A 27,716-nucleotide genomic window follows, 5' to 3' on the forward strand; every position below is an offset into this window, starting at 1 on the left:
TCCCTGTAAGTTGCAGAACAGGGCGAGTGGCTGGCACAGCGTCCTTTGAAGTCTCATTTGGGGCTGCATACTTAGCAAGGACAGAAGCCTGTCCTGTGTTGGTCAGTAATTACTGAGTTTATCCAACATCTGGTGTTGGCACTGCAAAAGTGAGCAGCTTCAGTCTGGAATCTGTACTTTATAGTAAGTTGAGGACATGTTACTGTAATAGAGTAACTTGGATTATTGAACAGTAGAAATAATTATGTAGGAATGTTGGAAATATCCTTTTGTAGGTGATCTTTTAGAAAAAACATTGGACATGGCAGGCTGTAAATAAGTAAATTAAGCAGGATGCAAAAACATGTATATAATCAAATAAAATTTAAAAAGGCATAAGAAAAAGTTGGAAAGAAATACATCAAAATAGCTGGAGAGATGGCTCAGCAGTTAAGGTGCTTGCCTGCAAAGCCTAATGACTCTGGTTTGACTTCCCAGTACCCATGTAAAGTCAGATGCACAAAGTGGTGCATGCATCTGGAGTTCCTTTGCAGTAGCTGGAAGCCCTGGAGTGCCCATTTTCTCTGTCTGTATCTCGTCTCTCGCTGCTTACAAATAAATAAAAATATTTTGTACTTGAGAGATGGCTTAGCAGTTAGGGCACTTGCCTGTGAATTTTAGGACTCAGGTTTGATTCTCCAGTACCCACAGAAACAAGATGCACAAGGTGGCGCATGTGTCTGGAGTTCATTTGCAGTAGCTAGAGGCCCTGGTGTTCCCATACTGTCTCTCTCCCTGCCTCTTTCTCTCTCAAATAAATAAATTCTAAAAAAAATTATAAAAATCAATACATCCATCAAAATATTTGTAGATGCTGCTGGTTATAGGATTAAGGACATTTAACTTTTATTTTTATTTTTTGGTTTTTTGAGGTAGGGTCTCACTCTAACCCAACTGACCTTGAATTCACTATGTAGTCTTAGGGTGGCATTGAACTCATGGCGATCCTCCTACCTCTGCCTCCCATGTGCTGGGATTAAAGGCATGTGCCACGATGTCTGGCTCTAACTTTTAATTTTTTGGGGTACCTTTCATGTGTCCAATGCTATGTTTATAATGTGAGCATATTTATTTATTTGAGAGAGAAAAAGAGAGGGAGAGAGAGATAGAGAATGGAGCACCAGGGCCTCTAGCCACTGCAAACAAACTCCAGATGCATGTGCCACCTTGTGCATCTGGCTTATATGTGTCCTGGGGAATCCAACCTGGGTCCTTTGGCTTTGCAGGCAAATGCCTTAACAGCTAAATCATCTCTCCAGCCCCCAAATGTGAACACATTAAAAAATATTTTTAATTTATGTTTTGGCAATTTCATATATGTAATATAATGTGTTTTGATCATATTTACCCTCCCATTATTCTCTCTCCCTACCACTCCCTTCTTCTTCCAAATCCCCCTTCCTATTTTCATGTCTTCTTTTTTTTTCTTGTGATCTGCTGAATTAAATTAGGGTTGTTTGCATAATCATGGGCTACTTACCAGTGGCTACACAGTGGAAGAAACTGGCACACCAAGAGCCCTCAATTAGTTGTTTGAAAGGTATTTGATTTTTTTTTTCATTTTTCTTTCTTTTCTTTTTTTTTTTTTTTTTCCTGAGGTAGAGTCTCACTCTAGCCCAGGCTGACATGAAATTCACTATGTAGTCTCAGTGGGGTCTCAAATTTATGGCCACCCTCCTACCTCTGCCACCCTAGTGCTGGGATTAAAGGCGTGCACCACTGCATCTGGCCTCTTTTTTTTTTTTTTTTTTTTTTTTTTTTTTTTAAGGTAGTATCTTGCTGTAGCCCAAGCTGACCTGTAGTCTCAGGGTGGCCTTAAACTCATGGTGCTCCTCCTACCTCTCTGTTGCAGTCAGGTTCAATTGCTGGTAGAAATCACCCAACTAAGAGCAGCTTGTGGGAAAAATAGGTTTATTTTGTTTTACAGGCTTGAAGAGGAAGCTCCATGATGACAGGGAAAATGATGGCATGAGCAGAGGGTGGACATCATCCCGGCCAACATTAGGTGGACAATAACAATAGGAGAGTGTGCCAAACACTGGCAAGAGGAAACTGGCTATAATACCCATAAACCCACCCCCAACAATGCACTGCCTCCAAGAGGGGTTAATTCTCAAATCTCCATCAGCTGGGAACTTAGCATTCAGATCACCTAAGTTTATGGGAGACACCTGAATCAAACTACCACACTCTGCCTCCAAAATGCTGGGATTAAAGTTATGTGCCACCAAGCCTAGCTGCATTTGAGATTTAATATATCTTTGAGCATCTAGAAGTCCCTGGATGGTTTCAGCTACGACTAATGGTGCTTGATACACCTCCTGGTGAGGGAGCTGTCCTACTGGAGTTCAGGGAGGGCTATGGGTGGAGGCTTCCAGGCCATCATGCTGGAGTGCAGTCTGCTGGGCCTTGGCAGATAGACTCCTGCAAACTGCCCCTCCAGTTTCAGAAAGGTCTGGGGGACCTGCATGTATATCACCAGGCCCAGGTGCTGCAGCAGCTGCTGAAGTGCTGTGCTGCCTAGTGCAGGGTGGGGAGTCTGGACAGCTCAACTTCCACACAGTGCAAAATGTGCCCCCCCCCCCCGCCCCGGGGGCCTGGCCTTCAGGAGGGCCTGCCTGGAATTGGCTGGCTTGCAAAGTGAGCAGCCTCCTGCTGGGGCAAAAGCTCCTGCTGGCAGATTGACTTTCCTGAAATAAAGCCAGGCCATTGCAGAGCCAGCAGAGCCACCTGCTGTCATTTGCCCTTTATTGAGACAAGTACACATTTCTAGACTGTAGGCAATATAGAAGTCACAAAGTGGCTGCACTGATGTGATCTGCTAAGAATGTGTTGTCTCAGTTTTCTCTGTCTGCTTCCCAGACCTATGTTGTGACAAGAGTTGGCAGCTAGCTGCCCTGTCCCTCTGCCTTAGAGGCTAGGGACCCTCCTGGCACAGAAGGTGTGGGTAGCCGCGCCAGGATCAGGCTGCCTGTGCTCTGTAATATGCACAGTCATCCTAAGCAAACATCACTGAGAAAGCTCGCTTCCTTTGCCCATTTCTACTTCAAAGCACCCCATGAGATCTTCATTAAAATTAATAAGAATCATGCGCCTGCTGGGAGCTGCCACTCTCTTTGTTCCTCCTGCCTGCCCAAAGGACAAATGGGGAGCCACCCTCTTCCTGCTTAGTGTGATCCGATGAAGATGGTAGCAACAGCAGCTCCCAGTGCTCTGGGTGCCTCTGCCAAGCTCCTCAGTTTAAAGGCACAGGTTCTCAGTGCGTCAGGCACAGCCAGGGGAAAGAAGTCTTGTATGCATCTTACAGAAAGTTTATTGTCTTCTGGAGGATCACAAGGCCCTTTCTGGAAATAGGAAGAAAATGTCAAGCTCCTTGATCTCCTAGTATGACCCGTAGTTTTGTAGCCATCCATTCTTCTGCCCAAGGTTAGTTCTCAAGAAATGTCTGCCAGCTACAAGAAGTCTGCTGCAGCAGAGGATGCATAGACAATTTCAGTAGGCTTTAGTGGTTTTCATCTTTCTTTTCCTCCTCAACCCCAAATGACAGGATATTTCTATCAGCAACTGCAGCAGTAGGTCCCTGTGTGCAGCTGGTATGGGAGAGGCCAGTGAAGAGAGTGCTTCAGGTGAGCTGGAGTCAACCCAGCTCTGTGGTTACCAGCTTCACAACGTAGGGTTGTGTGAGGCTCAAAGGCATGAGTATGCACATGTGACTACACATGCACATAGCATGCATACACATACAAGCATGCATATGTGTTATATGTGTGCTTGTATGCTTGTATGGGGATGTGTGTGTACATAGGCAAGTGTGTGCACCCAGATATGTATGTTAAAGTTACTGTTTGTATGTAAGCCTGCATATCCAGGTATGCACATATAAAGTATTGTATATTTGTGTCTACGTGCATTTATGTGTACAGTATTTGTGCGTGTGCACAAATATATACTATGCATGTGTGCTTGAATTCACATGTATGTTTGTTTTTGTGCCTGGTGTACAACACACATGTATTCTTATATGCACATAATGCATCTATGTATACAAATGTATGAATGCATATGCATGTGTGCATGTGTACACATGCATTTGCACATGTCTGTGATAGGTTTTTATTTGTATGTATGTTTGTATATATTACACACTTGCATGTACACATGATTGTGTACAATATTTGTGGTTGTGATTTGTATGAATGTTTGTAAGTATGGTGCATATGTGTATATTATATATGTACACATGTATGCATGTACATGCCTATGTGCTTATAAATCACATGCAGGTATATGTGCACATATAGTGTGGATGTTGAGATGTACAATACCTATGTATAGTACACATGAACATATCTGCATGGTATATATGTAGTATGCATATGTGTATGCATACATGTGCATATTAATGTGTGTGTGTGAAGTGCTTAGCTCCAGATGTGACCCACAGTGAGTGCTTCATGCCCAGAAGATAAATTTATTCTTCTGGAGTAGAGCAGGACTGGGGTGGGACAGAGCTATTCCTGGGAAAGTTCTAGCTCCATCTGGCTAGCTCAGCCCTTCCCCCAAAGACCTTCCTGTGAGTATACCAGTCCTCTCATACTGGAGGTGCTGTGGAGTGGGGCCTGGTGGTCTAGGTGGAGGGTTTCAGGCAAAAGGGTTATGAAGGGAGACTAGAGAGGCAGGGCTGCCTGACCACGATCTTGACTCCCACTGGCCATGCGCTCTCAGGCATGGTAGATGCAGCAGGTGGGCTCCTTAGAATGCAGCCTCCAGTCCTTCATGATCCTGTGCAGTCTGCTGCATTCTGCAGGGATAGTACAGAGGCAAATTTCCAGGTGAGGTTCCTGCATACAGCTGAGGGGTGGGCTTTAGAGCCCTGGATCTAGAGTCGGGATCTTGGTGTGAGTGGAGTCCTAGGCATTTGGTGCCTGTCCTATTGTCTGTGCATGTGCATGGCATTCCCTGCACCTGATGGTCACCATGACCTGGCTTTGATGACCACTGGAAGATCATTCCACACCATTTTCAGATGAAGAAACAGTCAAAGAAGGTTATAACTTGTCTCCAGTGGGTGAAGAATGGGACATGGGACCAGGTCTCTCTGAGTGTAGTCAGGGCTTCAAGTCCCTGAAAAACAGTTTTCACCAGCTCATTGTGTGGCTTGCAGAGGTCACCTCACTCTGAGCTTGCTTCTTCTGGGGCAGAGGAGTGCTGAATCAGTGAGCTCAGCCTAATGCAACAAGCCACAGAGGATTATTTGAACTACAGACAGTTATCCCTTTAAAGTTCCAGATGCTGGAAGTCAAGATCAAAGTTGGGATAGTGGTTTCAACATGACTTGCAGACAGCTGCCTTCTTGCTGGATTCTCATGTGCCCTTTCCTCTCTAGGCATGGAGGCTTCTTCTCTGACAGGTCAACAGTGCTATTAGGACCAGGGCCCAACCCATGACCTCACTGGACTCGTTATCTCTCTCTTTCTTTCTTTCTTTCTTTCTTTCTTTCTTTCTTTCTTTCTTTCTTTCTTTCTTTCTTTCTTTCTTTCTTTCTCTCTCTCTCTCTCTCTCTCTCTCTCTCTCTCTCTCTCTTTCTTTCTTTCTTTCTTTCTTTCTTTCTTTCTTTCTTTCTTTTTTTCCTTTTTCTTCCAGGGTAGAGGGTCTTACTCTAGCCCAGGCTGGAATTCACTGTGTGGTCTCAAGGTGGTCTTGAACTTACAGTGGTCCTCCTACTTCTGCTTCTCAAGTGCTGACATTAAAGGTGTGTGTCACCATGCCCAGCCTCAGTTACCTATTTTTTAAAACAAAAAATTAATTTCTATTTATTTGCAAAAGGAGAGAGAAAGAGAGAAAGAATGGTACAACAGGGCTTCCTGTCCCTGAAAACTGACTCCAGACACTTGCACCACTTTGTGAATCTGGCTTTATATGGGTACTGGGGAATCAACAACTTTGCAGTCAAGTGCCTTTAAATGCTGAGCCATCTCCCCAGCCTTCCAACTATCTTTTTTTTTTTTTTTTTAAAAAAAGAAAAAAACAAAATCAACAATACTTTTTTCCCCTCTTTATTTATGAGAGAGAGAGAGAGAGGGAGTGAGGGAGAGAGAGAGGATATGAATGGGCTTATCAGGGCCTCCAACCGCTGCAAACAAACTCCAGATGCATGTGCCCCCTTGTGCATCTTACATGGGTCCTGGGGACTTGAACCTGGGTCCTTTGGCTTTGCAGGTAAACACCTTAACCGCTAAGCCATCTCTCCACTCCAAACTATCTTTTTTTTTTTTTTTCTGAGGTAGGGTCTCACTCTAGCCCTGGCTGACCTGGAATTCACTATGTAGTAGTCTCAGGGTGGCCTCACACTCACAGTGATCCTCCTACCTCTGCCTCCCAAGTGCTGGGATTAAAGGCATGTGCTACCATGGCTGGCCTGACTGTCTTTTTTACTATTTTTAAAAGCCTGATTGCTCAGGAATTCTTTAATTAATTAATTAATTTGAGACAAAGAGAGGAGAGAAAGAGAGAGAGAGAGAGAGAGAGAGAAAGAGAGAGAGAGATAATGGGCATTGCAAACAAACTCCAGACGCATGTACTACCATGTGTATCTGGCTTATGTAGGACCTGGAGAATTGAACCTGGGTCCTTAGGCTTCATAGGCAAGTGCCTTAACTGCTAAGCCATCTCTCCAGCCCCCAACTATTTTCTTTATTTCTTATGTGTTGGCTACACAGCAACTTTGAGACCAGTCTGGGCTATGTGAGATCCTGTCCCAAAAAATAAAATGAAATGAAATGAAATAAAATAAAATAAAGAGCTAGAATTTTATAGTAAAGATTTTGGCCTGGTATGGCAGCACATGCCTTTGATTCCAGCAGTCAGGAGGCAGTGGCAGGAGGACCACAATGGATGCCTTTTTATTATATGTGTGTGTGTGTGCATGTGTACACGCGCAGAGAAAGAATTGGCATTCCAGGGCCTCCAGCTACTGCAATCAAGCTCCAGACATGTATGCCCCCTTGTGCACATGTGCAGCCTTGCATTATTGTGTGTTTGGCTTACGTGGGACCTGGAGAGTCGAACATGAGTTCTTAGGCTTCACAGGCAAGCACCTTAACCAATAAGCTATCTCTTCAGCCCCCTCCAACTACCTTTTTGAAATTTTTTATTATTTTTTAATTTTTGTTTTCATCCAGCTACCTTTTTAAAGACACTTTCCATAGGACTTAGTATAGACTTTTTGGAGAGATAGTTTTGCTCATAAATGATGGTCATGAGAATGATGTGAGGTTGAATTCGACAGCTACCTGTGACTGTGCAGTCCTGGCACAGCATACTGGAAGTGTCTTCATTTATCTCCCAATGGTGGAAAAGTGAGCAGACCCACCAACAACCTCTTGCTTGCTCCTTTGAGGAGTAGACAATGGCAGAATCTCAGTCAGATTCAAAGAAGCTGCCACAAGGTCTATGACAGTCCCTGCTGGTTTTGGTGCTCATCAGTCACCCAGAGTCCATGGTAAAACGCAGGTGCACATCCACCTCACCCCTGGGGCTGTGTGTACATCTTGTCACACGTCCTGACTCTGAGCACCTCTGCCTATGATGGATGGTTGTCGATGGGACAAATACATTACACCTGCCATGCACCAGGTGCCGTTCTGGATGATGCTTGCAGTTCCACAGCATCCAATGATGGCATGCTGCCAACCAGGTTTCATAGGTACACACTTGGTACAGGAGCAATGCAGGTAACCAGGGAGGACTGAGTCAGGCTCCAATCCTGTGTTGCAAGGAAGGACAGCAGGAATCTGTGTGAGGGGATCTGTGTGTTATCTTCAAAAACTTTAATGCTTTCTTTTCCCTTAAAAATCTTTTTTTTATTAGAGACTTTGTCATCTGAAAAAAAATTTTTTTTTGAGGTAGGGTCTCACTCTAGCCCAGGCTGACCTGGAATTCACTATGTAGTCTCAAGGTGGCCTTGAATTCATTGTGGTCCTCCTACCTCTGCCTCCTGAGTGCTGGAATCAAAGACATTTGCTGCCAAACTGGGCCAAAATCTTTACTTGTAGGATTCTAGCTCTTTATTTTATTTTATTTTATTTTATTTTATTTTATTTTATTTTATTTTATTTTATTTTATTTTATTTTATTTTATTTTATTTTACTTTTTGGGACAGTATCTCACATGGACCAGGCTGGTCTCAAAGTTGCTATGTAGGCAAGGATAATGTTAAACTTTTTTTTTTTTCCCAAGGTAGGTTTTCACTCTAGCGCAGGTTGACCTGGAATTCACTAGGTAGTCTCAGGGTGGCCTCAAACACACAACAATCCTCCTACCTCTGCCTCTCGAGTGCTGAATGTTGAAATTTTGATCTTTCTGTATTTATCTGCCTAGTGCTGGAATTATAGGCATGCATCCCTATGCCTGTTTTATACAGTTTTGGGGATTGAACTCAGGGCTTTGTGCATGCTATGCAAACCATCTACCAACTGAGCTACATCCTCAACTCTGGGTTATACCTTAGCAGAGGAAAAAAGGGAGACACCAAGAGAAGAAACAACTAAACCAGGCGTGCCCAGCAACTTCAGGCAGCTCAGGAATGCAGACTTGGTTGCCTCACTCTCTGGTAAAGGCTGCTCCTGAGAGCTGGTGGTAGTTGGAATATAAAGTGTCCTCCATAGCCCATGTGTCTGTGGTTAAGCCTCGTAGTCAATCTTCAGCTTGTGGTAGTTTGAGGGGTGGAGCCTTGCTGGAGGAAGTGTAGTACTGGGGGCATACTTTGAAGTTTATTCATACAGCCATATTGGGTGTTAGCTAGCTATTGCACCCAGACTACTTTCTTCCCTTGATATCTTGCTCATACTGTGCCTTCTCCATTGAAGTATGCCTTCAAAGCTGTAAGCTGAAATACACCCTTTCCTCCCATAAGCTGCTTCTGGTTGGGTATTTTGTCCCAGCAAGGAGAAGGTAACTGCCACAGAGCCGCTCCTGTTCCAACCTCAAATTTCTTGGGCTACAGGCATCATCCCATGGGAATTTGCTAGGAATTCCCACCTGAAACTTACTAAGTCATCCTCTAGGGTCAGGCCCAGCCTCCTGAGACTTAACCAGGAGCCAGAGGATCCTGAAGGCTACAAGCTGCTGACAAGGTTTGTTTGCCTGGCTTGGAACTCATTGTCTTCTTTGTGTTCTATGTGCTGAACAGCTTTATCCATGTCATCTTGTCTTCCATATTTGCTCTTTGTTCCTCTGTACCAGGTTTCTCTGTATCAAGGACTGATAACCATGCTTCTCCAAGGGCAGGGGCTGAGCTCAATGCCAGCTGGTGATGATCACTGTGTCAGCAATGGACCCACATATCTGTTAATGTTGGGCTGTGCAAGTTAGAGATGGGCAGAAGCCAAGAGGTCACCAGTCACCTGCAGGTGTGGCTGATTTAGGACAGCTGGATGCTCACTGCACTCTTCAGCTGTGGGAGGGGAATGCTCATTGATCCTTGTGGTGGAATCTGCAGGAAGGAAAGGCACTCAAGGACGTTTGTGATGGCATGTGCTTCTCCTCCATCCAGAGATCTTTCTTTTTTTATTAACAACTTACATAATTATAGTTAACAAACCATGGTAATTCTGCCCCCCCACTTCCCCTTTGCAACTCCACTCTCCATCATATCTTCTCTTCTCCCTCCTCTCCTTCCTGGAATCTTTTTTTGTTTTTTTAAATTAGTAGAAACTTTGTATGGACAATGGGCACATCATGTGTTGGTTCCAGTATTTCCCTCCTCCCTGCCCCTATTCCACTGAGGGTCCTCCTCATTGTGGTTGCTGGTATTCCTCATAAGGTTATGGGTTATGCATTGTGAGAGCAGCAGTCGTTGTGAGGGGTGGGCAATGCCTCTGGACATTCTCTTTCACTCTGTGGCTCTTGCCATCTTTCCAGCCGCTCTTCTACAAAATTCCCTGTCCTGTGCTGGGTGTGTTTCAAGTTTAGTTCAGTGTTGAGCTCTCAGCAGCTTCCTGGATTTCCGCTCTGACACATTTTGAGTGTCCTCGGTGTCTGCTCCATCCTCTTCCTCCAGGGATCTTGACCTCTTGATCCTGTCATCTTGGGGCCTGACTTCTGCCATGCCTGCATGAGAGGGTGGAGAAGTCAGACAATAGCATGGCTTCTGTTCCCCACCATGTCCTTGAACCGGTTGCACATTTCTCAAAGGCCTCATAGAAAAGCAATCCCAAGGTGGACAAAAGGACCCTGGCTTGCCATCTTTTCCCAGCAGGACTTCTCACACAGTTATTTCCTCCTCATGTGAGCAGGAGAATCCTCAACCCTGTCTTCCTCACTGGAAGAGCCTCAGTCTCCTGTGTGTTGGGGCTGTTGATGGAGTAGGCCTTTCTGAGGAGGGAACCTTCATTTCCATTTCCAGGCCCTGGAAACCATGGCCCTGGAGCTGGGAAGGCCCTGGATGCTGGAACAACCCATCTAGTCCATATCTTACATTCTGAGGCAGTGCTGTGCAGTGGAGGGGCCCAGCTGACAAATTAACAAACTGGCTCAGCTCTCCCGTGAACATGCTGTGTGAACTTGGGCCCATCCTGAGGTGTCTAGGTCTGTGTCCTCCATTGGGAACTGTGACTGAATGGGATGGTCTCTGGAGAGTATGGCGCTGAGCACATGTTTACTGTGATTTAACATGTATGGGTGTCACAGCATTCCACAGACCCTCCATGGGGACTAACATGGGAACCACAGAAGCACTCCAAGATCTAGGAGGTAGAAAATAAGGAAGTGTGACCTTGACATATCTCCTGCTATTCAGGTGACCTGTCCACATTGGGGGCAGCATCAGGAGCTGTGAGTGGGAGATGTGGGGGATCCAGGCAGGAAGAGATGGCCTGTTCAACCAGGCTTGGGAAGAAGAGTGGTCAGGTGGCTCCAGGATACTGTACATCAGCATGCATTCAAGGATAGCTTGCTTTGCAGAGCAAAGCTTTGAGCTCCCGAGATTGTTAACAAAGGCAGTGAGTCCAGAGCAAGGGAGGTAAATTAATCAGCTCAGGCTGCCATGGCAAAGTACCACAGATGAGTGGCTTTAACCAAAGACACTTGCCTTCCTAGTCCTGGAGACTGGAAGGTTGCACGTAGAGTGCCAGTGTGGTTGGGTACTGGTTGGGTGGGGGAGCTCTTATTGACTTGTAGACTGAGTCCTCCTGTGGTACAGAGTGAGAGCTCTGGTCTTTTCCTCTTGTTAGGACTCAAGTATCATGATGGGAATGCCACCTGCATGACGCCACCTAACCCCAGTTGCCTCTGCAAGGCCCTGAGTTCAAATGCCTTCCTGCTGGGCTTCTATAGTCAGCCCATAGTGGGAGGTAGTGATGGGCAGCCTTGCATGGACACTCAGAGTGGGTGGGCCATGCCAGTCAACAGAGGAGCCTGAGCAAGCCTGGAGGGAAGGCAGCCCTTGATGGGGGTGGGGGAATGGCGCGGGTGTGGCAGGAGAAGGGAGGACTTGGGAGAGCAGATTTGAATGTTTGGAGGCATGCCTTGTAGGGAGTAGGTTACACCAGTCTTGCATTTCCTTGGATGCAAAACCAAGTTGGTCCATGGAAAGGGCAGAAGGACATGTACATAGTGCTGGAGAGTGGGCTGTGGAAACTGGGGGGTATGTGACTATGGGTCAGGTAACTGCAGCAGTGTAATCACAGGCGATGCTCCCCTTCTAGCAAGAAGTTTTGTCAGTCCCTTCCTCTATGGTGGAGTGAGTTCTGGACCAGGCTCTAGGAGCTGAACCCAGCATCCCTTTGCCCACGTACTGGTGAACATCACCAACTGCAGCACTTTTCTTTTTTGAATATGTCTGTGTCCATTTCTCTCTGGGCAACATGTTTGCCTGATAGAGAAACAATTGTGCTGGAATACAGTGGAATAGAGAAGGTTCAACACACAAAGCTCAGGTTCCACGGAACTCCTGGCAGAAAGAGTAGATCTGATGGTGGCATGTCCTTGGTCACTGGGCTGCTGCAGGGACATGTAGTCTGACACAGGGAATCAGTGGAGCTTGCATCCTGCATGTGGAGAGCTGTTGTGAGCTTGTATCTCCTGGGGAGTTTTGAGGAATCATTTTTTAAAACATATTTATTTTTATCTATTATTTATTTTCAAGGAAAGAGAGGAGAGAGAATAAGGGTATGCCAGGGCCTCTTGCCACTGCAAATGAACTCCAGATGCATGTTCTATTTTGTGCATCCAGCTTTACATGGGTGCTGGGGAATTGAATCTAGGATGTCGGGCTTTGCAAACATGCATCTTTAACCACTGAGCCATCTCACCAGCCCTTGAGCAGTCATCTTCATCTGGGACCTCCCCTTCCTTATCTGTTCCTCAGCTTACTGCCTGGGGGACCCACTGTGGCCCACTAAGGCCTTGTTTAGGCTTGCCTTTGCCTTGGTTTCCCTCCCTGAACACTCCCTGTTATGGGGCATTATGCCACCCCTCTCTTTGGCTCCCTCATATCCCTCCAGCTCTCTGTTCTTTTCTGTGTCCAGTCCCACCTGGACCAACCTCATATCTTCTGCTTTCTTCTTGTTTATCTTGCAGACACTGGACCCTGGAATCCTTGTCAGCTTTTCTGATTTCAGAGTGGCCCCCGCTGCCTGGATGCCCTCATCCCTTACATCCCATCATTGGCAAAATGTTACCAGCTCTGTCTCTCAGATACCTGCCAATCAGGAGGCTTCTTTCCATAATCTTAACCACTGTCTCACTCTCTGCCTTCCCCAGACAGCCTCTGCACCTACTCCTTTTCTTAAGTGTGGCCAGGTTCTTCCTATGTGCAATCTAATCTACTTCTCTCTTCTTCCCAGCTCTCCAGTGGCTTCCACTGCTCTGAGGTTGCAGCACACTCTCAGATGCCCTCCTTAGCCTCCTTCTGTGTCCGGGCCTCTTGCCTGGCCCTCCTCAGTACCTTTTACTTTCCCTGTGATTATACTTTCCTGGGTTGCAATGGTCAGATTGTTCCTGTGTCCTCAGCTCATACTCTTGTTCCCTGCATTGTATGAGAGCATAGACTTACCACATGGACATCCTGCTTGGATAGTCAGGCTTTGACCTACCTTTCTACAACTCTGGCTGCACATGTTCCCGGCTACCATAGCACTAGAAAGCAGCAGCCCTGGCTTCTGACCAGCAGATCATGGCTCTTTTCATGGCTCTACTGTGTTTTTGGAGTCCATCCTGGGCAGGCTATTTAGCTCCTGGACTGCTTCTGGGCAGTGAGTTTTTCTTTTTTTCTTGAGGTAGGGTTTCACTCTAGCTGAGGCTGACCTGAAATTCACTATGTAGTCTCAGGGAGGCCTTGAAGTCATAGCAATCCACCTACCTCCGCCTCCCAAGTGCTGGGATTAAAGGTGTGAGCCACCATGCCCGGCTATTGTTTTTTAAATTGACAACTTCCATAATTGTAAACAATATCCCATGGCAATTCCCTCCTTACCCCCACTTTCCCCTTTGAAACTCCACTGTCCATCATATCCCTCCCCCTCTCAATCAGTCTCTCTTTTATTTTGATGTCATGATCTTTTTCTCCTATGATCATGGTCTTGTGTAGGTAGTGTCAGTCACTGTGAGGTCATGGATATCAAGGACATTTTGTGTCTTGTAAGTAGTCCTAATCTTCCTTTGGCTCTTACATTCTTTCTGCCACCTCTTCCATAATGGACCCCGAGCCATGGAAGGTGTGATTGAGATATTTCACTGCTGAGCATTCCTCTGTCACTTCTCAGCACCATGGTGCCTTCTGAGTTATCCCAAGGTCATTGCCATCTGAAAAGAGAAGGTTCTCTACCAAAAGTGTGAGTAGCATTAATATATGGGTATGAACATTAAGAGAAGTGCTTACTGGGCAGTTTGGTGAGCATAGCATATACCTTTAGCCAGACACCAGCAGACATTACACTCCTAGGGCTCATGACTACCCCTGTTTTAAGTTTTCAGTATCAGGGATGTATTCCCTCCCATGGAGTGGGCCTCCAGTCCAATTGGAGGGCAGTTGGTTTCCACCATGACAGACGTGCCACTATTGCACCCGTTGGCTGGCCAATTATTAGGCTGTCGAGTACCTTCACTGGTGGTATCTCTTTCTCCCATTGAACTGCATGTAGAATGGCTTCTTCCAGCTTTCTGTCAGCTGGTCTACATGGAAGAGATTATTAACTCAGTTCCAGCAGGATTTCTCAGTGGCCTTGCAGCCCAAGTATGTGGCGTCTTCAGCAATAGGGTCTTACCATCTATTCCTGGTGGGAAACCAAGGGCCTCGGCAATGGCCTATAATGTTTTGGGGGCATCAGGGACCTCCCTGGCCAACAACTCACTGGAAAGTATCCCATCCATGACACTGAAATTTTTCTAGCAACGATCTACCACTCCTGAGTGTTCCATTGTTCGAAACCGGAGGAATCCATATGATTTATTTATATCCCCTTAGATTTTGGTTAGCCCTCCCTCCACCTTTCCTTTACTCAGTGTCTTCCCCTGACCTCACTTGGGCCTTTTTACCCCCATTAATCTGTTCTTCTACTTACATATATACAAAACAGTGAGTCGTTTTTATAACCAGATAGGAGAATATATGTGTGTGAATGTGCTTTGTAATCCAGTACTCTGTTTTAAAAAAATATTTTATATTTGTTAAAGAGAGAGGGTTGGGGCCGGGGGGAGAGAGAGAGAGAGGGCATGCCAAGGTCTCAAGCCACTGCAACTAAATTCTTGATGCATCTAAACTATGTGGGTCCTGAGGAATAAAACCTAGGTCCTAGCCAGGCATGGTGGCACATTCCTTTAATCCCATCACTTAGGAGGCAGAGATAGGAGGATCACCGTGAGTTCGAGGCCACCCCGAGACTCCATAGTGAATTCCAGGGTAGCCTGTGCTAGAGTGAGACCCTACCTTGAAAAGCCAAAAAAAAAAAAAAAAAAAAAAACCCAAAAAAACCCAACAAAACAAAAACCCAAAAACAACAACAACAAAACAACCCTGGGTCCTTTGGCTTTGCAGGCAAGTGCCTTAACCACTAAGCTATCTCTATAGCCCACAAACACTCAGTTTTTATGCTCTTTCCATGGCAATGTGTCAGTTTTCTTATAGCCATGGCTCTCTGGAGCCTGTGTTTGTCCTCTGTCCATGCTGACATTAGGGAATTTGCGTTTGCATCTACTCAGCACTCAACTCTGGGAGGTTCTACTGGGACGTGCTTCTTTGGCATGCAGTAGAGTCCTCCCCTTCTTGAGAGCTGCTTGCACAGAGTAGGTTCATCTCAGTAGTGCTGGGAGCTAAGAAAGGTCCCATTATCCTGACCACACATGACTGCCTCTTCTCTGGGGTTTCACTGTTTATTGTCTTTTCATGGTTTGGTGCCTGGTCTGTGGGGACCTTAAGGACAAGCAGGAGCAGCTGACAAGGAGTGGGGACACTCAGTGGAAAAACTTGGCATTGAACAATGCTGTCCTCTGCTTTGATTTGTTCTGGGGTTGGGTGGAGACAACTGTTCCCATCCCAGTGACCAGAGAGAGAGAGTCCCCAAGGTCATGGCAGATGCAAGACCAGTCACTGCTCCATCCTGCAATAGATGAGAGGAGTGCAGGCAGAAGGACTAGAGACCATGCGAACAGGATTCCATGCCGTATTGACATGTGCTGACAGGAATCACAGGGCAGGCACTTGGCTGTAGAACTGGCCAAGTCATAAGGTATGCAAGGAAGCGTTTGGGCATTCCTTCCTAGAACCCTGTGTTCCCCGGACAGTCACCTTCAAATGCAGCCGGAGGCACCCAAGTCTTTGCCATGTGACACATGCGCTAGGTTCCCAGGAGTACCTAGCTGTGCCTGTGTTCCTAGAGTTGTGGTGCCAGTCTTTGGTTTGGGTGTGGGATTAAGAACTGGGATGCCCTGTTGAGCTGGAATGCAGGACAGGCACCTGCCCTCTCCTTACTCATACATGGAAGTGAGTGGGCCTTGGCAGAGTGGAGGGCTCAAGAATGCTCCTCTTGCCTTACTCCCTTCTGCAGCCTGTATGACTTTTGGGGCCAGTGTGTCTTCCCTTGGAAACTATACTAGTGGAAAGAACCACCCAGTGACAATCATATATGTGATATTCAAGAGATTAAGAGCAATTATTTCTTTTAGTCTCTTCTTGTACATGTGTATGCATGAGAAGGAGTCATCTGTTCATAAACTAACTTTGATTTATCTTATTGTTTCTACAGGTGACATGGGGGACAAAGGACAGAAAGGCAGTGTGGGCCGCCATGGAAAAATTGGTCCCATTGGTGCTAAAGGTAGCTGTGATTCTTGCCTCATATTTCCTAACAGGTTCATGGTGTCTGAGAATAATCATTGACTGAGCCATCTTGTCCCCTGGTCTTTTTATTTTATTTTTGAGGCAGGTTCTCTCTCTAACTTAGGCTGGCCCTGGAATTCATGGCAGTCCTTCTACTCCAGCCTCCCATGTGCTAGGATTGCCTGGTGGTCTTAACCGCTGGCTGATCTATCATGTCCTATGGTTTTGTTGTTACTCATATCACTCTGAAAAACTCAGTTGCTATGGATCAGAGGAGTTGCCTTCTCTGAGTGCACCAGGGTTGGTAGAGTCACCCCATCTGAAGGGCTTATGGGGTTTTCACCTTTTTTTATGCAGGATCTAGAGCTTGCATGCTTGGTCCATGTGGTGGTCTGCTTCAGGTATCCCACATAAACTTACGTGTTCTGAATGCTTGATCCCAAGCTGATGGCACTTTGGGAACTGAAGCATCCTAGAGGAGATGTGTTGTTGGGGGTGGGCTTATGGGTTATATCCAGCTTCCTCTTGCCAGTGTTTGGCACACTCTCCTACTGCTGTTGTCCACCTGATGTTGGCCAGGAGGTAATGTCCAACCTCTGCTCATGCCACATTTTCCTCTCCCATCATGGAACTTCCCCTCAAATATGCAAGCCAAAACAACCCTTTCCTCCTATAAGTATCTCTTGGTGAGGTGTTTTGTGTCAGCAAAAAGAAGGTAACTGCAACACTAATTGGTACCAGGAGTGGGGCCATTACTGCTAGAAACCTGTGTGACTTTTGGCCTTTTGGAACTGATTTGTGCAAGGAATGTGGGAGGATTTGAAACCTTGTTCTAAGAGACACCTTGCAGTGCTGAAGGCAGAGTTTCATGGACCATTCTGGTCAGAGTTGAAAGACCTAAATGCAGTAAGCTATGGACTGTGGGGTTTGGCTTATAAGTGGAAAAAAGAACTTTGTGGGGACTGGGCTAGAAGCAGTTTGCATGAGAGATTTGCTGCATTCTGCCTACCTGTGTCCTGAGAACTTGTTAAGGGTTGTGTTGTGTAAAAATGGACAGGTGTGAGCAGAAGGATATGGCACAGAAAGAAATGAAAGTTTCAGGCTGAAAACACCACCCATTTGGCTACAATTGTTTGGGAGATTACAACCATTAAGGTTGGGACACCAGGAAGAATGTAGACTTTTGAAAGTAAGGGGTCTGAATTCTGAAAGACTACTCTGTTCTTTAAAGTCAGCTTTATTTTCCCATGGATTAACAAACTGGTAGCCCACCTGGTAGTATGGAGTATAAAAATGCAGGAGAGAAAGGGATACTGATTTTGCAATGTGGAATTTTTTTTTTTTTTAATGGCCATGGGTACTGTGAAGCAGGGCTGTTGGAAGCCCTTGTGTAGAGGAGCCATGAGGATGAGCCATGAGTTTCAGTTGCGGCCCTAGAACTTTCTGAAATGCCAGGACTATGAGATGGCCACCAAGGGGAGCTGAAAACTTGGAATTCATGGTTCCCAGGCTGTGAGAAGCCCAGCTGGAAGGGTGGAATTTGAATTTCAGAGACTTGTCACTGGTTAGAGTTGTCAGACTTGATGTTACATAATTTGATGTTTACCTTGTTTGTTTTATATCTTATTTATTTATTTATGTGAGAGAGAGAGAGAGAGAGAGAGAGAGAGAGAGAGAGAGAGAGAGAGAGAGAGAGAGAGAGAGAGAGAGAGAGAGAGAGAGAGAGAGAGAGAGAGAATGGGCACACCAGGACTTCCAGCTATTGCAAATGAACTCCAGATGCATGCGCTGCCAAGTGCATTTGGCTTACGTGTTATCTGGGAACTCTAACCTTGAGTCCTTAGGCTTCATAGGCAAGCCATTTCCCCAGGCCCACCTTGTTTGTTTTAAATATTGTTTTGGTTTAATTTTTCTTTGCTATGTCCAGTATTGTCTTTTGTAGTGTGAATGATGTTTTTTCTGTACCATTATTTTTTTTCTTTTTCTTTCTTTCTTTTCTTTTCTTTCTTTCTTTTTTTTTTCTTTTTCTTTTTTTTTGCTATTATGGCTCAGTTAAGAGACCTTGGACTATGGGGACATACATATTGGTTTTTCAAGGTAGGGTTTCACTCTGGCCCAGGCTGACCTAGAATTCACTATGTAGTCTCAGGGTAGCCTCAAACTCATGGTGATTCTCCTATCATTGCCTCTTGAGTGCTGGGATTAAAGGCGTGCACCACCAGGCCCGGCTATGGGGATTGATAAAAACTATGGGGAAATTTATTTTTTATTTTTAGAGAGTGAGAGAGAGAGAAAAAGAGAGAGAGAGGGAGAGAGAGAATTTTGGCATGCTAAGCCCTCAGCCAATGCAGTAGGACTCCAGACACTTGTGCTACCTAGAGGGCATGTGCGACTTGAGCTTGCCTCACCTTTGTGTGTTTGGCTTATGTGGGATCCGGAGAGTCAAACATGGATCCTTAGGCTTCTCAGGCAAGTGCCTTAACTGCTAAGCTATCTCTTCAGCTGGGATTTTAAAAGTTGAACTGAATGCATTGCATTTCCCACCATGGATAGTTATCAGGTTTTAGGTGCAGAATGTGGTGGTTTCATTCAGGTGTCCACCATAAACTCATGTGTTCTGAATGCTAGGTCCCAAGTTCATGGCAATTTGGGAATTGGAGCTTCTGGAGGAGGTATGTTGTTGGGGATGGGCTCAGGGTATTATATCCAGCTTCCCCTTGCCAGTGTTTAGCACATCCTCTTGCTGCTTTTGTCCACCTGATGTTGGCCAGGAGGTGATGTTCAGCCACTGCTCATTCCACATTTTCCCTTGCCATCATGGAGTTCCCCCTCAAGTCTATAAGCCAAAATAAACCCTTTTATTCCACAAGCTGCTTTTGTTCAGGTGCTTTCTTCCAGCAACAAAAAGCTAATTGCAACAGACCAAATACAACTTCCTAACAAGTGTGATAGAATGATGAGAGCCTCATGAAGTGAGGATGGGCTGCCATGAAATCCTATTCCTATGTCTACTCATCCCCCCAGCTTTACTTTGAGTGTTGATTTTTTTACCCCCTTTTTTTCTTTTAATCTGATACACACACACACACACACACACACACAGATAGAGAGAGAGAGAGAGACAGAGAGAGAGAGAGAGAGAAAGGGAGAGAATGTGCATGCCAGGGCCTCTTGCAATTACAGATGAACTTCAGATGCATGCACGACTTTGTGTATCTAGTTTTTTGTGGGTACTGGGGAATCAAAACTGGCCCTTAGGCTGTGCAGGCAAGTGCCTTAATGGCTACACCATCTTTCCAGCCCTAGAATTTCTTTTGATTATTTATACTTGCGCATGTGTGCATGTGTGTGTGTGTGTGTGTGTGTGTGTGTGTGTGTGTGCATGCATACACATGTGCGAGCATGTGCCTAGGTCTCTTGCTGCTGCAAACAATTGCCTATCCAATTTTATGTGGGTGGCTGGGGAATTGTACTTAGGTCAACAAGATTTGCAAACCAGTGTCTTTAACTGCTGAGCCATTGCCTTAGCCCCAGATTTTCCTTTTTTTAAAAAAATTATTTATTTACTTGCAAGCAGAGAGAGATGGAAAGAAGAGAGACAGACAGAATGAGTGCACCAGGGTCCCCAACCACTGCAAATGAACTCCAGACGCATGCTCTACTTTGCGCATCTGGCTTTACATGGGTACTGGAGAATTGAACCTAGGTCATTAGGCTTTGCAGGCAAGTGCCTCAATTGCGGAGCCATCTCTCCACCCATTCCTTTGGTTTTTCAAAGTAGGGTCTTACTTTAGCCCAGGCTGACCTGGAATTAACTCAATATTCTCAGGGCAGCCACAGTGATCCTCCTACCTCTGCCTCCTGAGTGCTGGGATTAAAGGCATGTGGCATTTGGTATTTGTATTGTCATCTACTCTTGGCATCTGCAAAGTGCTCCATATAGTGATCTCTCCAAAACTGACTCAGAGGTTGGTCCTTCGATGCTTCCTGATGCCTGTGACAAGGCTGTGTTCATACCCATGATCAGTAGGAAGAGCTATCTGTAGAACACAGGTCCCCTGCTTCACACAAAGGAGGGCTGGGGCAACCTCAGGTCTTGTATGTAAATAAATAAGACTTTTTTGGGGGGAGTGCTAAAGATCAAAACCAAAGTCTTGTGCATGCCATGCAATTGTTTTACCATTGAGTGACATGCCCAGCTTCAAGAAACAAGATTTTTAACCTTGATCCTTTTTAAAATTAATTAATTATTATTATTTATTTTATTTTTTGGTTTTTCAAGTTAGGGTTTTGTTCTAGCCCAGACTGACCTGGAATTCATGTAGTCTCAGGGTGGCCTTGAACTCATGGAAACCCTCCTACCTCTGCCACCCAAGTGCTGGGATTAAAGGCATGCACTACCATGCCTGTCCCCCCCTTTTTTGAGGGTGTCACATTTCTTTATTATTATTATTTTAATTAACAACTTCCATGATTATAAACAATATCCCATGGTAATGCCCTCCCCCCTCACTTTCCTCTTTGAAACTCCATTCTCCATCATATCCCCTCCTCCTCTCAATCAGTTTCTCTTTTATTTTGATATCATGATCTTTTCCTCCTATTATCATGGTCTTGTGTAGGTAGTGTCAGGAACTGTGAAGTCATGGATATCAAGGACATTTTGTGTCTGGGTGGAACATGTAGTAAGGAGTCCTACCCTTCCTTTGGCTCTTACATTCTTCCCGCCACCTCTTCCACAATAGACCCTGAGCCTTTGAAGGTATGATAGAGATATTGCAGTGCTGAGCACTCCTGTCACGTCTTCTCAGCATCATGATGCCTTTTGAGTCATCCCAAGGTCACTGATGTCTGAAAAGAGAAGGTTCTCTACAAAAAGTGAGAATAGTAGCATTAATATAAGGGTATAAACATTAAGAGAAGTGCTTACTGGGCAGTTTGATAAGCACAGTGTATACATTTATCCAGACATCAGCAGATGTTACAACCCTAGGGCTCATGACTACCCCTGTTTTAAGTTTTCAGTATCAGGGATGTATTCCCTCCCATGGAGCAGACCTTCAGTCCAATTAGAGGGCAGTTAGTTTCCACCATGGCAGACATGCCACTATTGTACCCATTGATTAGTTTGGTCTGGCTGGCCAAATATAAGGCTTGCAGTGTCCACTGTTGAGTATCTTCACTGGTGATTTCTCTTTCTCCCATTGAACTGCGTGCAAAATGGCTTCTCCCAGCTTTCTATCAGGTGGTCTACATGGAGGAGGTTATGAGCTCAGTTCCAGCAGGATTTCTCAATGGCCTTGCAACCCAAGTATGTGGAGTCCTCAGCAACAGGGTCTTACCATCAGGGTCTTACCTGGTGGGAAACCAAGGGCCTGACCCTTTTTAAAAAATATTTGTTTATTTTTATTTATTTAACAGATAAAGAGGAAGGGCTGGAGGGAGGGAGGGAGGGAGGGAGAGAGAGAGAGAGAGAGAGAGAGAGAGAGAGAGAGAGAGAGAGAGGGCGTCAGAGCTTCCAGCCACTGCATATGAACTCCAGATGCATCTGCCTGTGGGTCCTGAGGAGTTGAACTTGGGTCCTTTGGCTTTGCAGGCAAATGCCTTAATCGCTAAGCCATCCCTTCAACCCCTGGCCCTTTTGAAATTTTTAAAAATATTTTATTTGTGAGGAGAGAGAGAGAGAGAGAGAGAGGGAGGACACTAGTGAGCAAGCACATGGGTGCACCAGGGCCTATAGTCACTGCAAATGACCTCCAGGTGCATGCACTACTTTATGCATCTGGTTTACGTGGGTCCTGGGGAATCAAACCCCTGGTCCTTTGGCCCTTTTGCTTTGCAGGCAAGCCCCTTAGCTACTGTACAATTTCTTCAGCCCTAGTCCTTCCTCCCTTCCTTCCTTCCTTCCTTCCTTCCTTCCTTCCTTCCTTCCTTCCTTCCTTCCTTCCTTCTTTCCTTCCTTCCTTTCTTTCTTTTATTTTCTCTTCTTTTCTTTTCTTTTTTGGTTTTTCAAGGTATGGTCTCACTCTAGCCCAGGCTGACCTGGAATTCACTATATAGTCTCAGGGTGGCCTTGAACTCATGGCAATTTTCTGACCTCTGCCTCCCGAGGGCTGGGATTAAAGGTGTGCACCACCATGTCCCCTCTTTCTTTCTTTCTTTCTTTCTTTCTTTCTTTCTTTCTTTCTTTCTTTCTTTCTTTCTTTCTTTCCTTCCTTCCTTCCTTCCTTCCTTCCTTCCTTCCTTCCTTCCTTCCTTCCTTCTTTTCTCTCTTTCTTTCTTTCTCTTTCTTTCTTTCTTTCTCTCTCTCTCTCTCTCTCTCTCTTTCTTTCTTATGCAAGAGAGTGAAAGAAAGAGAGAGAGAGGTAGAGAGAGAACTAGTTTGCTAGGACCCCAGCCACTGAAATTGAACTCTGTATGCATACACCACCTTGTGCACATGTGTGACCTCGAATGCCTGTTTCACTGTGTGTCTGATGGCTTACATGGGATGTGGAGAGTCGAACATGAGTCTTTAGGTGATCCTCCTACCTCTGCCTCCCAAGTGCTGAGATTAAAGGATTAAAGGTATGTGCCCGGCTTCCATTGGTCCTTAAAAAAAAAGTTATTTGGGCTGGAGAGATGGCTTAGCAGTTAAGGCACTTGCCTGCAAAGCTAAAGGACCTTGGTTCAATTCTCAGGACCTACATAAGCCAGATGCACAAGGTAGCACATGTGTCTGGAGTTTGTTGCAGTGACTGGATGCCCTGGCATGCCCATTCTCTCTCTCTCTGCCTGTTTCCCTCTCTCAAATAAATAAATAAATAAAATATTTTAAAAAATTATTTATTTGAGAGAGAGAAAGAGAGGGAGAGAGAGAAAATGGGTGCACCAGGACCTCCAGCCACTGCAAATGAACTTCAGTTGCATGCGCCACTTTGTGCATCTGGCTTATATGGGTCCTGGGGAATTGAAACTGGGTTCTTTGGCTTTGCAAGCAAACACCATAACTCTCCATCTCTCCAGCACCCCTTTAAAAACAGTTAATATATATATTATAATAGATTATACTCTTTTATCCCCTCATCCCTGTTCCCGTTTTCCTGGGGCCCTCCTCAGTGGAGTTGTGGGATTCACTGTGGGGTCAGGAAGGCCTCAGTCAGTCCTTATGGGGTAGTGGGGAGAGCATGCCTCAGGGTATTCCCACACACTCTGTGGCTCTTACAATCTTTCTACCCACTCTCCACAATGTTCCCTGAGCCATGGCAGGGCTATTGGCAGTGTGATTTAGTGCTGAGTTCTTTGTAGCCTCTGGATTTCTGCTTGAATAGGTTTTGATTGATCACCATGTGTGCCACCATCATCCTGGAGCCGGCTGTCAGGCTAGCAGTAAGAGCATTTTTCACGGTGCTGCTTCCACTGCAAGTTCCCCTGGGCCCTGGCAGATGTGGAAGATGTGGCAAGTCTTGTAGTAGTTATCATGTTGTCTTATTGATGGATCTTGACTCTCCTCTGTTTTCTCTGTCATGTGTAAAATCAAGCAGATTCTCCAACCAAGAGTGAGAACAGCTCAGGTGAAAGGAGGTATGCAAAGTTATTTGAGAGATTTTTGGTGTGCAAGCCCACTCTTCTTCAGATAGCAGTGGGGGCTTCTCTCTGAAGACTATGAGCTTCCTGACTATGGGATTCTGACTTGGTTCCAAGTACCAGTTATGAATTCTCTCCCACTGAGTGAGCCTCATGTCCAATAAGAGAACAGTTGGTTACCTGCAAAGGCTGTGTGCCTCTATTATACAAGTGTGTACTTCTTGTCCAGATGGTTGATTTCGTAGTCTCCAGGGTCCCTGCTTATTCATGCTTATGGTGACCATTTTCTTCCAACAGCTCCCATAGGGCTCTGAAGCACTATAAGGGCTAGCCAGGGGGGAACTAAATTCCATTTTGAACTCAGTATTCTGATGTCCTGTGACTGCAGTCTAGGGTGTCTTCAGCAATGGAGTCTTATCTTCTAGCTCTGGCAGGTAAACCTTCTTTTTAACCCAAGGAACACACCCCTTCTGCATGACGACTTTACTTTTCTTTTCCAGGTGAAAAAGGAGATTCTGGTGACATGGGACCCCCTGGCCCTAGTGGAGAACCAGGTATGACATAAACAGTCTGGAGAATCTTAGTAAGTTCTATTAAGATTTTACGTCAAAGGGCTGGGGAGGTAGCTCAGTGATAAAGCTCTTGCTGTGCAAACACGAGGACTGGATCCTCACTACCCACGTAAATGCCAGGCATAATGGCACACGCCTTTAATCCCAGGACTTCCTGTATTTCCCTGCTTCCCAGCTTCCTGTATTTCCCTGTGCTCGGGCTACAGAGACATGGAACACCTGGGGCAATCTGGATAGCTAGATTAGCTAAACAGGTGAGTTCTGGGCTCAAGTGAGAGACCCTGCCTCAGTAAAATAAGGATAAGAGTGATGGGCTGGAGAGATGGGTCAGTGGTTAAGACACTTGAGGAGCCTGCTGGTCCAGGTTCAGCTTCCTAATACCTATATGATGCCAGATGTGCAAAGCGGCACATGCATCTGGAGGCCATTTGCAGTCCTGGTGTGCACTTTTCATCTCTTTCAAATAAATAAATAAATAATATAAATAAATTTTTAAAAAGAGATGAACATGTGGGCACACACACACACACACACACACACACATGCATACCACATACACACATACATGTACTAAGAATATATATATATATTTTTTGAGGTAGGATCTGAGTCGTGCCCAGGCTGACCTGGAATTCACTATGGAGTCCCAAGCTAGCCTTGAACTCACAGTGATCCTCCAACCTCTGTCTCCTAAGTCCTGGGATTAAAGGCGTGTGCCACTATGCCTGGCTAAGATTGTCCTTAAAAAATATAAATCAAGCCGGGCGTGGTGGCACACGCCTTTAATCCCAGCACTTGGGAGGCAGAGGTAGGAGGATTGCCGTGAGTTCAAGGCCACCCTGAGACTCCATAGTGAATTCCAGGTCAGCCTGGGTTAGAGTGAAACCTTACCTCGAAAAACCAAAAAAAAAAAAAAAAGTGTATATATATATCTCAAAGCCAGGCATGGTGGCACATGCCTTTAATCCCAGCACTTGGGAGGCAGAGGTAGGAGGATCATTGTGAGTTCAAGGCCACCCTGAAACTACAGAGTGAATTCCAGGTCAGCCTGAGCTATTGTGAGATCCTACCTTACAAAACCATATATATATATAACTAAAGCTGCAGTGGGCTAGAAATCATGGAATCCTGGTTACTGAAGCCCTCTCCTCATCAGGGCTACCCTGCTATGGTTCACTTTAGCCCTTCCTTCATTCCTGTGCTGGAAGTGTGTGTGTACAAGTGTCCAGGTGCACTTCTATGAAGGTGTGTGCATGTATGTGTGTGTGTGTGTACGTGTGTGTGTGTGTACGTGTGTGTGTAGGCCTAAGGACAGCTTTAAATGTCCCCAGGAATGCCATCCATCTCCTCTAAGAAAAGTCTCATTGGCCTGTGGCTTGCCAATTAGGCTAAACTAGCTGGTCAGTGGGCCCCAGGGAAAGTGCTTGTTTCTTCTTCCTCAGTGCTGGATTACAGGTGTGAGCCATCATGTATGCCTGGCTGCTTCTTATTACCTGGCTTCTTGAGATCGAACCCAGATCATCGTGCTTGTGTGGCAGGCACTTTATTGTCTGTCCAGCTCTAGTGGAAGGGTTTCCCCTTCTCAGAATTGTGGTCGGTGTCACGGCAGTGCCTTGTTCTGCATCGTATCTTCAGCCATGCATTCCTTAAAGCGTGGGCTTCCTTTACCCATACCTCTGGCCATGGCATTGTGTCTGGAAGGAGGGGGCTTTCTTCTCTTCTGAGCCTGGTCCCCTGTGTAACAAGCTGCTTCCTGCAGGCATCCCGTGCGAGTGCAGCCAGCTGAGGAAAGCCATTGGGGAGATGGACAACCAAGTCACCCAGCTGACAACCGAGTTAAAATTCATAAAAAATGGTATGTTAAGCCCAGGATTTCCCTTTCCCTGCCCCGCCCTCCTCCCTTGCCCTGGAGTCCCCACGCAGTGTCTTCTTCATGGCCGTGTGCCGGCCGCTGCCAAGTCTGTGGCCTGTGGTGTGCCTTGAGTTTATTTATAGAAATGCAAGTGCTCGCCTTTCAGCACTGCCCTCCCCTGCAGCTGTCGCCGGTGTGCGTGAGACCGAGAGCAAGATCTATCTGCTGGTGAAGGAGGAGAAGCGCTACATGGATGCCCAGCTGGCCTGTCAAGGCAGGGGAGGCACACTGAGCATGCCCAAGGATGAGGCCTCCAATGGCCTGATGGCTGCATACCTGGCGCAAGCTGGCCTGGCCCGTGTCTTCATTGGCATCAATGACCTGGAGAAAGAGGGCGCCTTTGTGTACTCTGACCGCTCCCCCATACAGACCTTCAACAAGTGGCGCAGTGGCGAGCCCAACAATGCCTATGATGAGGAAGACTGTGTAGAGATGGTGGCTTCTGGGGGCTGGAATGATGTGGCCTGCCACATCACCATGTATTTCATGTGTGAGTTTGACAAGGAGAATATGTGAGCCATGAAGGGACACACCTAGGGGTGACAGCTAGCTGAACCCTGCTTTTTATAGTATTGTGAACAGGCCGTCCCCAAGGCACCACTGGTGACCTCACCAGCCATGTCTGCCAGTCTTATTTCCACATGGAAGTGAGAGGTTCACTGGTTCAAGGGCCGTTGTCTGAACCTTAGAAGAGGGAAAATCTTGTTTCTGGATGTTGTTCTGAAGAAGTAAAGTTTTTATTACCTGTATTGTAGCCAAAATGTTCATTATGGAATTATTACTCAGAATTGCTCAACCATAAAGCTCTTGCCTTGGTCTAGCTACAAAGTCCAGTCTTCAAATAATTCAGCCTGAGGGCACACCATGGAAGTGGGCCTGGGTTTACTACCTTCCTTTTAATCTCCATGTGAAGAGAACCCACTCAGTTCCTTTGCACTATTACCAAGCCATGCTGCTTTGCTTCAAATCCAGATTTCAGGAAAATACAAATAAATTCTCTGAACTTTACTGTGGAATGTATGTTATCATTTTGTTTTCCTCATTTCTTCAGTACCTATGTCCATTACTGAAAAGCAAATCACTCCAAACATAGTGACTCAGAAAGGAATGTTGAGCTGGGTGTGGTGGCTCACTCAGGAGGCTGAAGCAGGAGGATTGCTGTGAGTGTGAGGCCAACCTGAGACTAATTCTAGGTCATCCTGGGCTAGAGAAAGACCCTCCTTCAAACAACAAAACAAAACAAAACAAACAAAGAAAAAAAAAAAGAAAGAAAAAAGAAAAGGAAAGGAATGTTTATTAACTTGAGGTGTT

At 45.7% G+C, this 27,716-nt stretch overlaps 1 protein-coding gene across 6 annotated transcripts in view; it reads left to right on the forward strand.

The window, feature by feature from the left end:
- The window catches only part of Colec11 (collectin subfamily member 11), a 40,109-nt gene extending 13,188 nt beyond the window's left edge, over window positions 1-26,921 (forward strand). For 3 of the 6 annotated variants that reach the window (XM_004656878.2, XM_004656880.2, XM_045144282.1), the window contains 4 exons: window positions 16,282-16,353; window positions 24,422-24,475; window positions 26,253-26,348; window positions 26,530-26,921. In XM_004656878.2, the coding sequence (XP_004656935.1) occupies window positions 16,282-16,353; window positions 24,422-24,475; window positions 26,253-26,348; window positions 26,530-26,921 (614 nt within the window). Of the gene's footprint in view, window positions 1-16,281; window positions 16,354-24,421; window positions 24,476-26,252; window positions 26,349-26,511 lie in introns of all 6 variants that reach the window. The other 3 variants (XM_004656879.2, XM_004656881.2, XM_004656877.2) reach the window with 2 other exon arrangements.
- Window positions 26,922-27,716: the final 795 nt, after the last annotated feature.

The sequence above is a fragment of the Jaculus jaculus genome, chromosome 2, assembly GCF_020740685.1.
Source record: "Jaculus jaculus isolate mJacJac1 chromosome 2, mJacJac1.mat.Y.cur, whole genome shotgun sequence".
Classification (NCBI taxonomy): Eukaryota; Metazoa; Chordata; class Mammalia; order Rodentia; family Dipodidae; genus Jaculus; species Jaculus jaculus.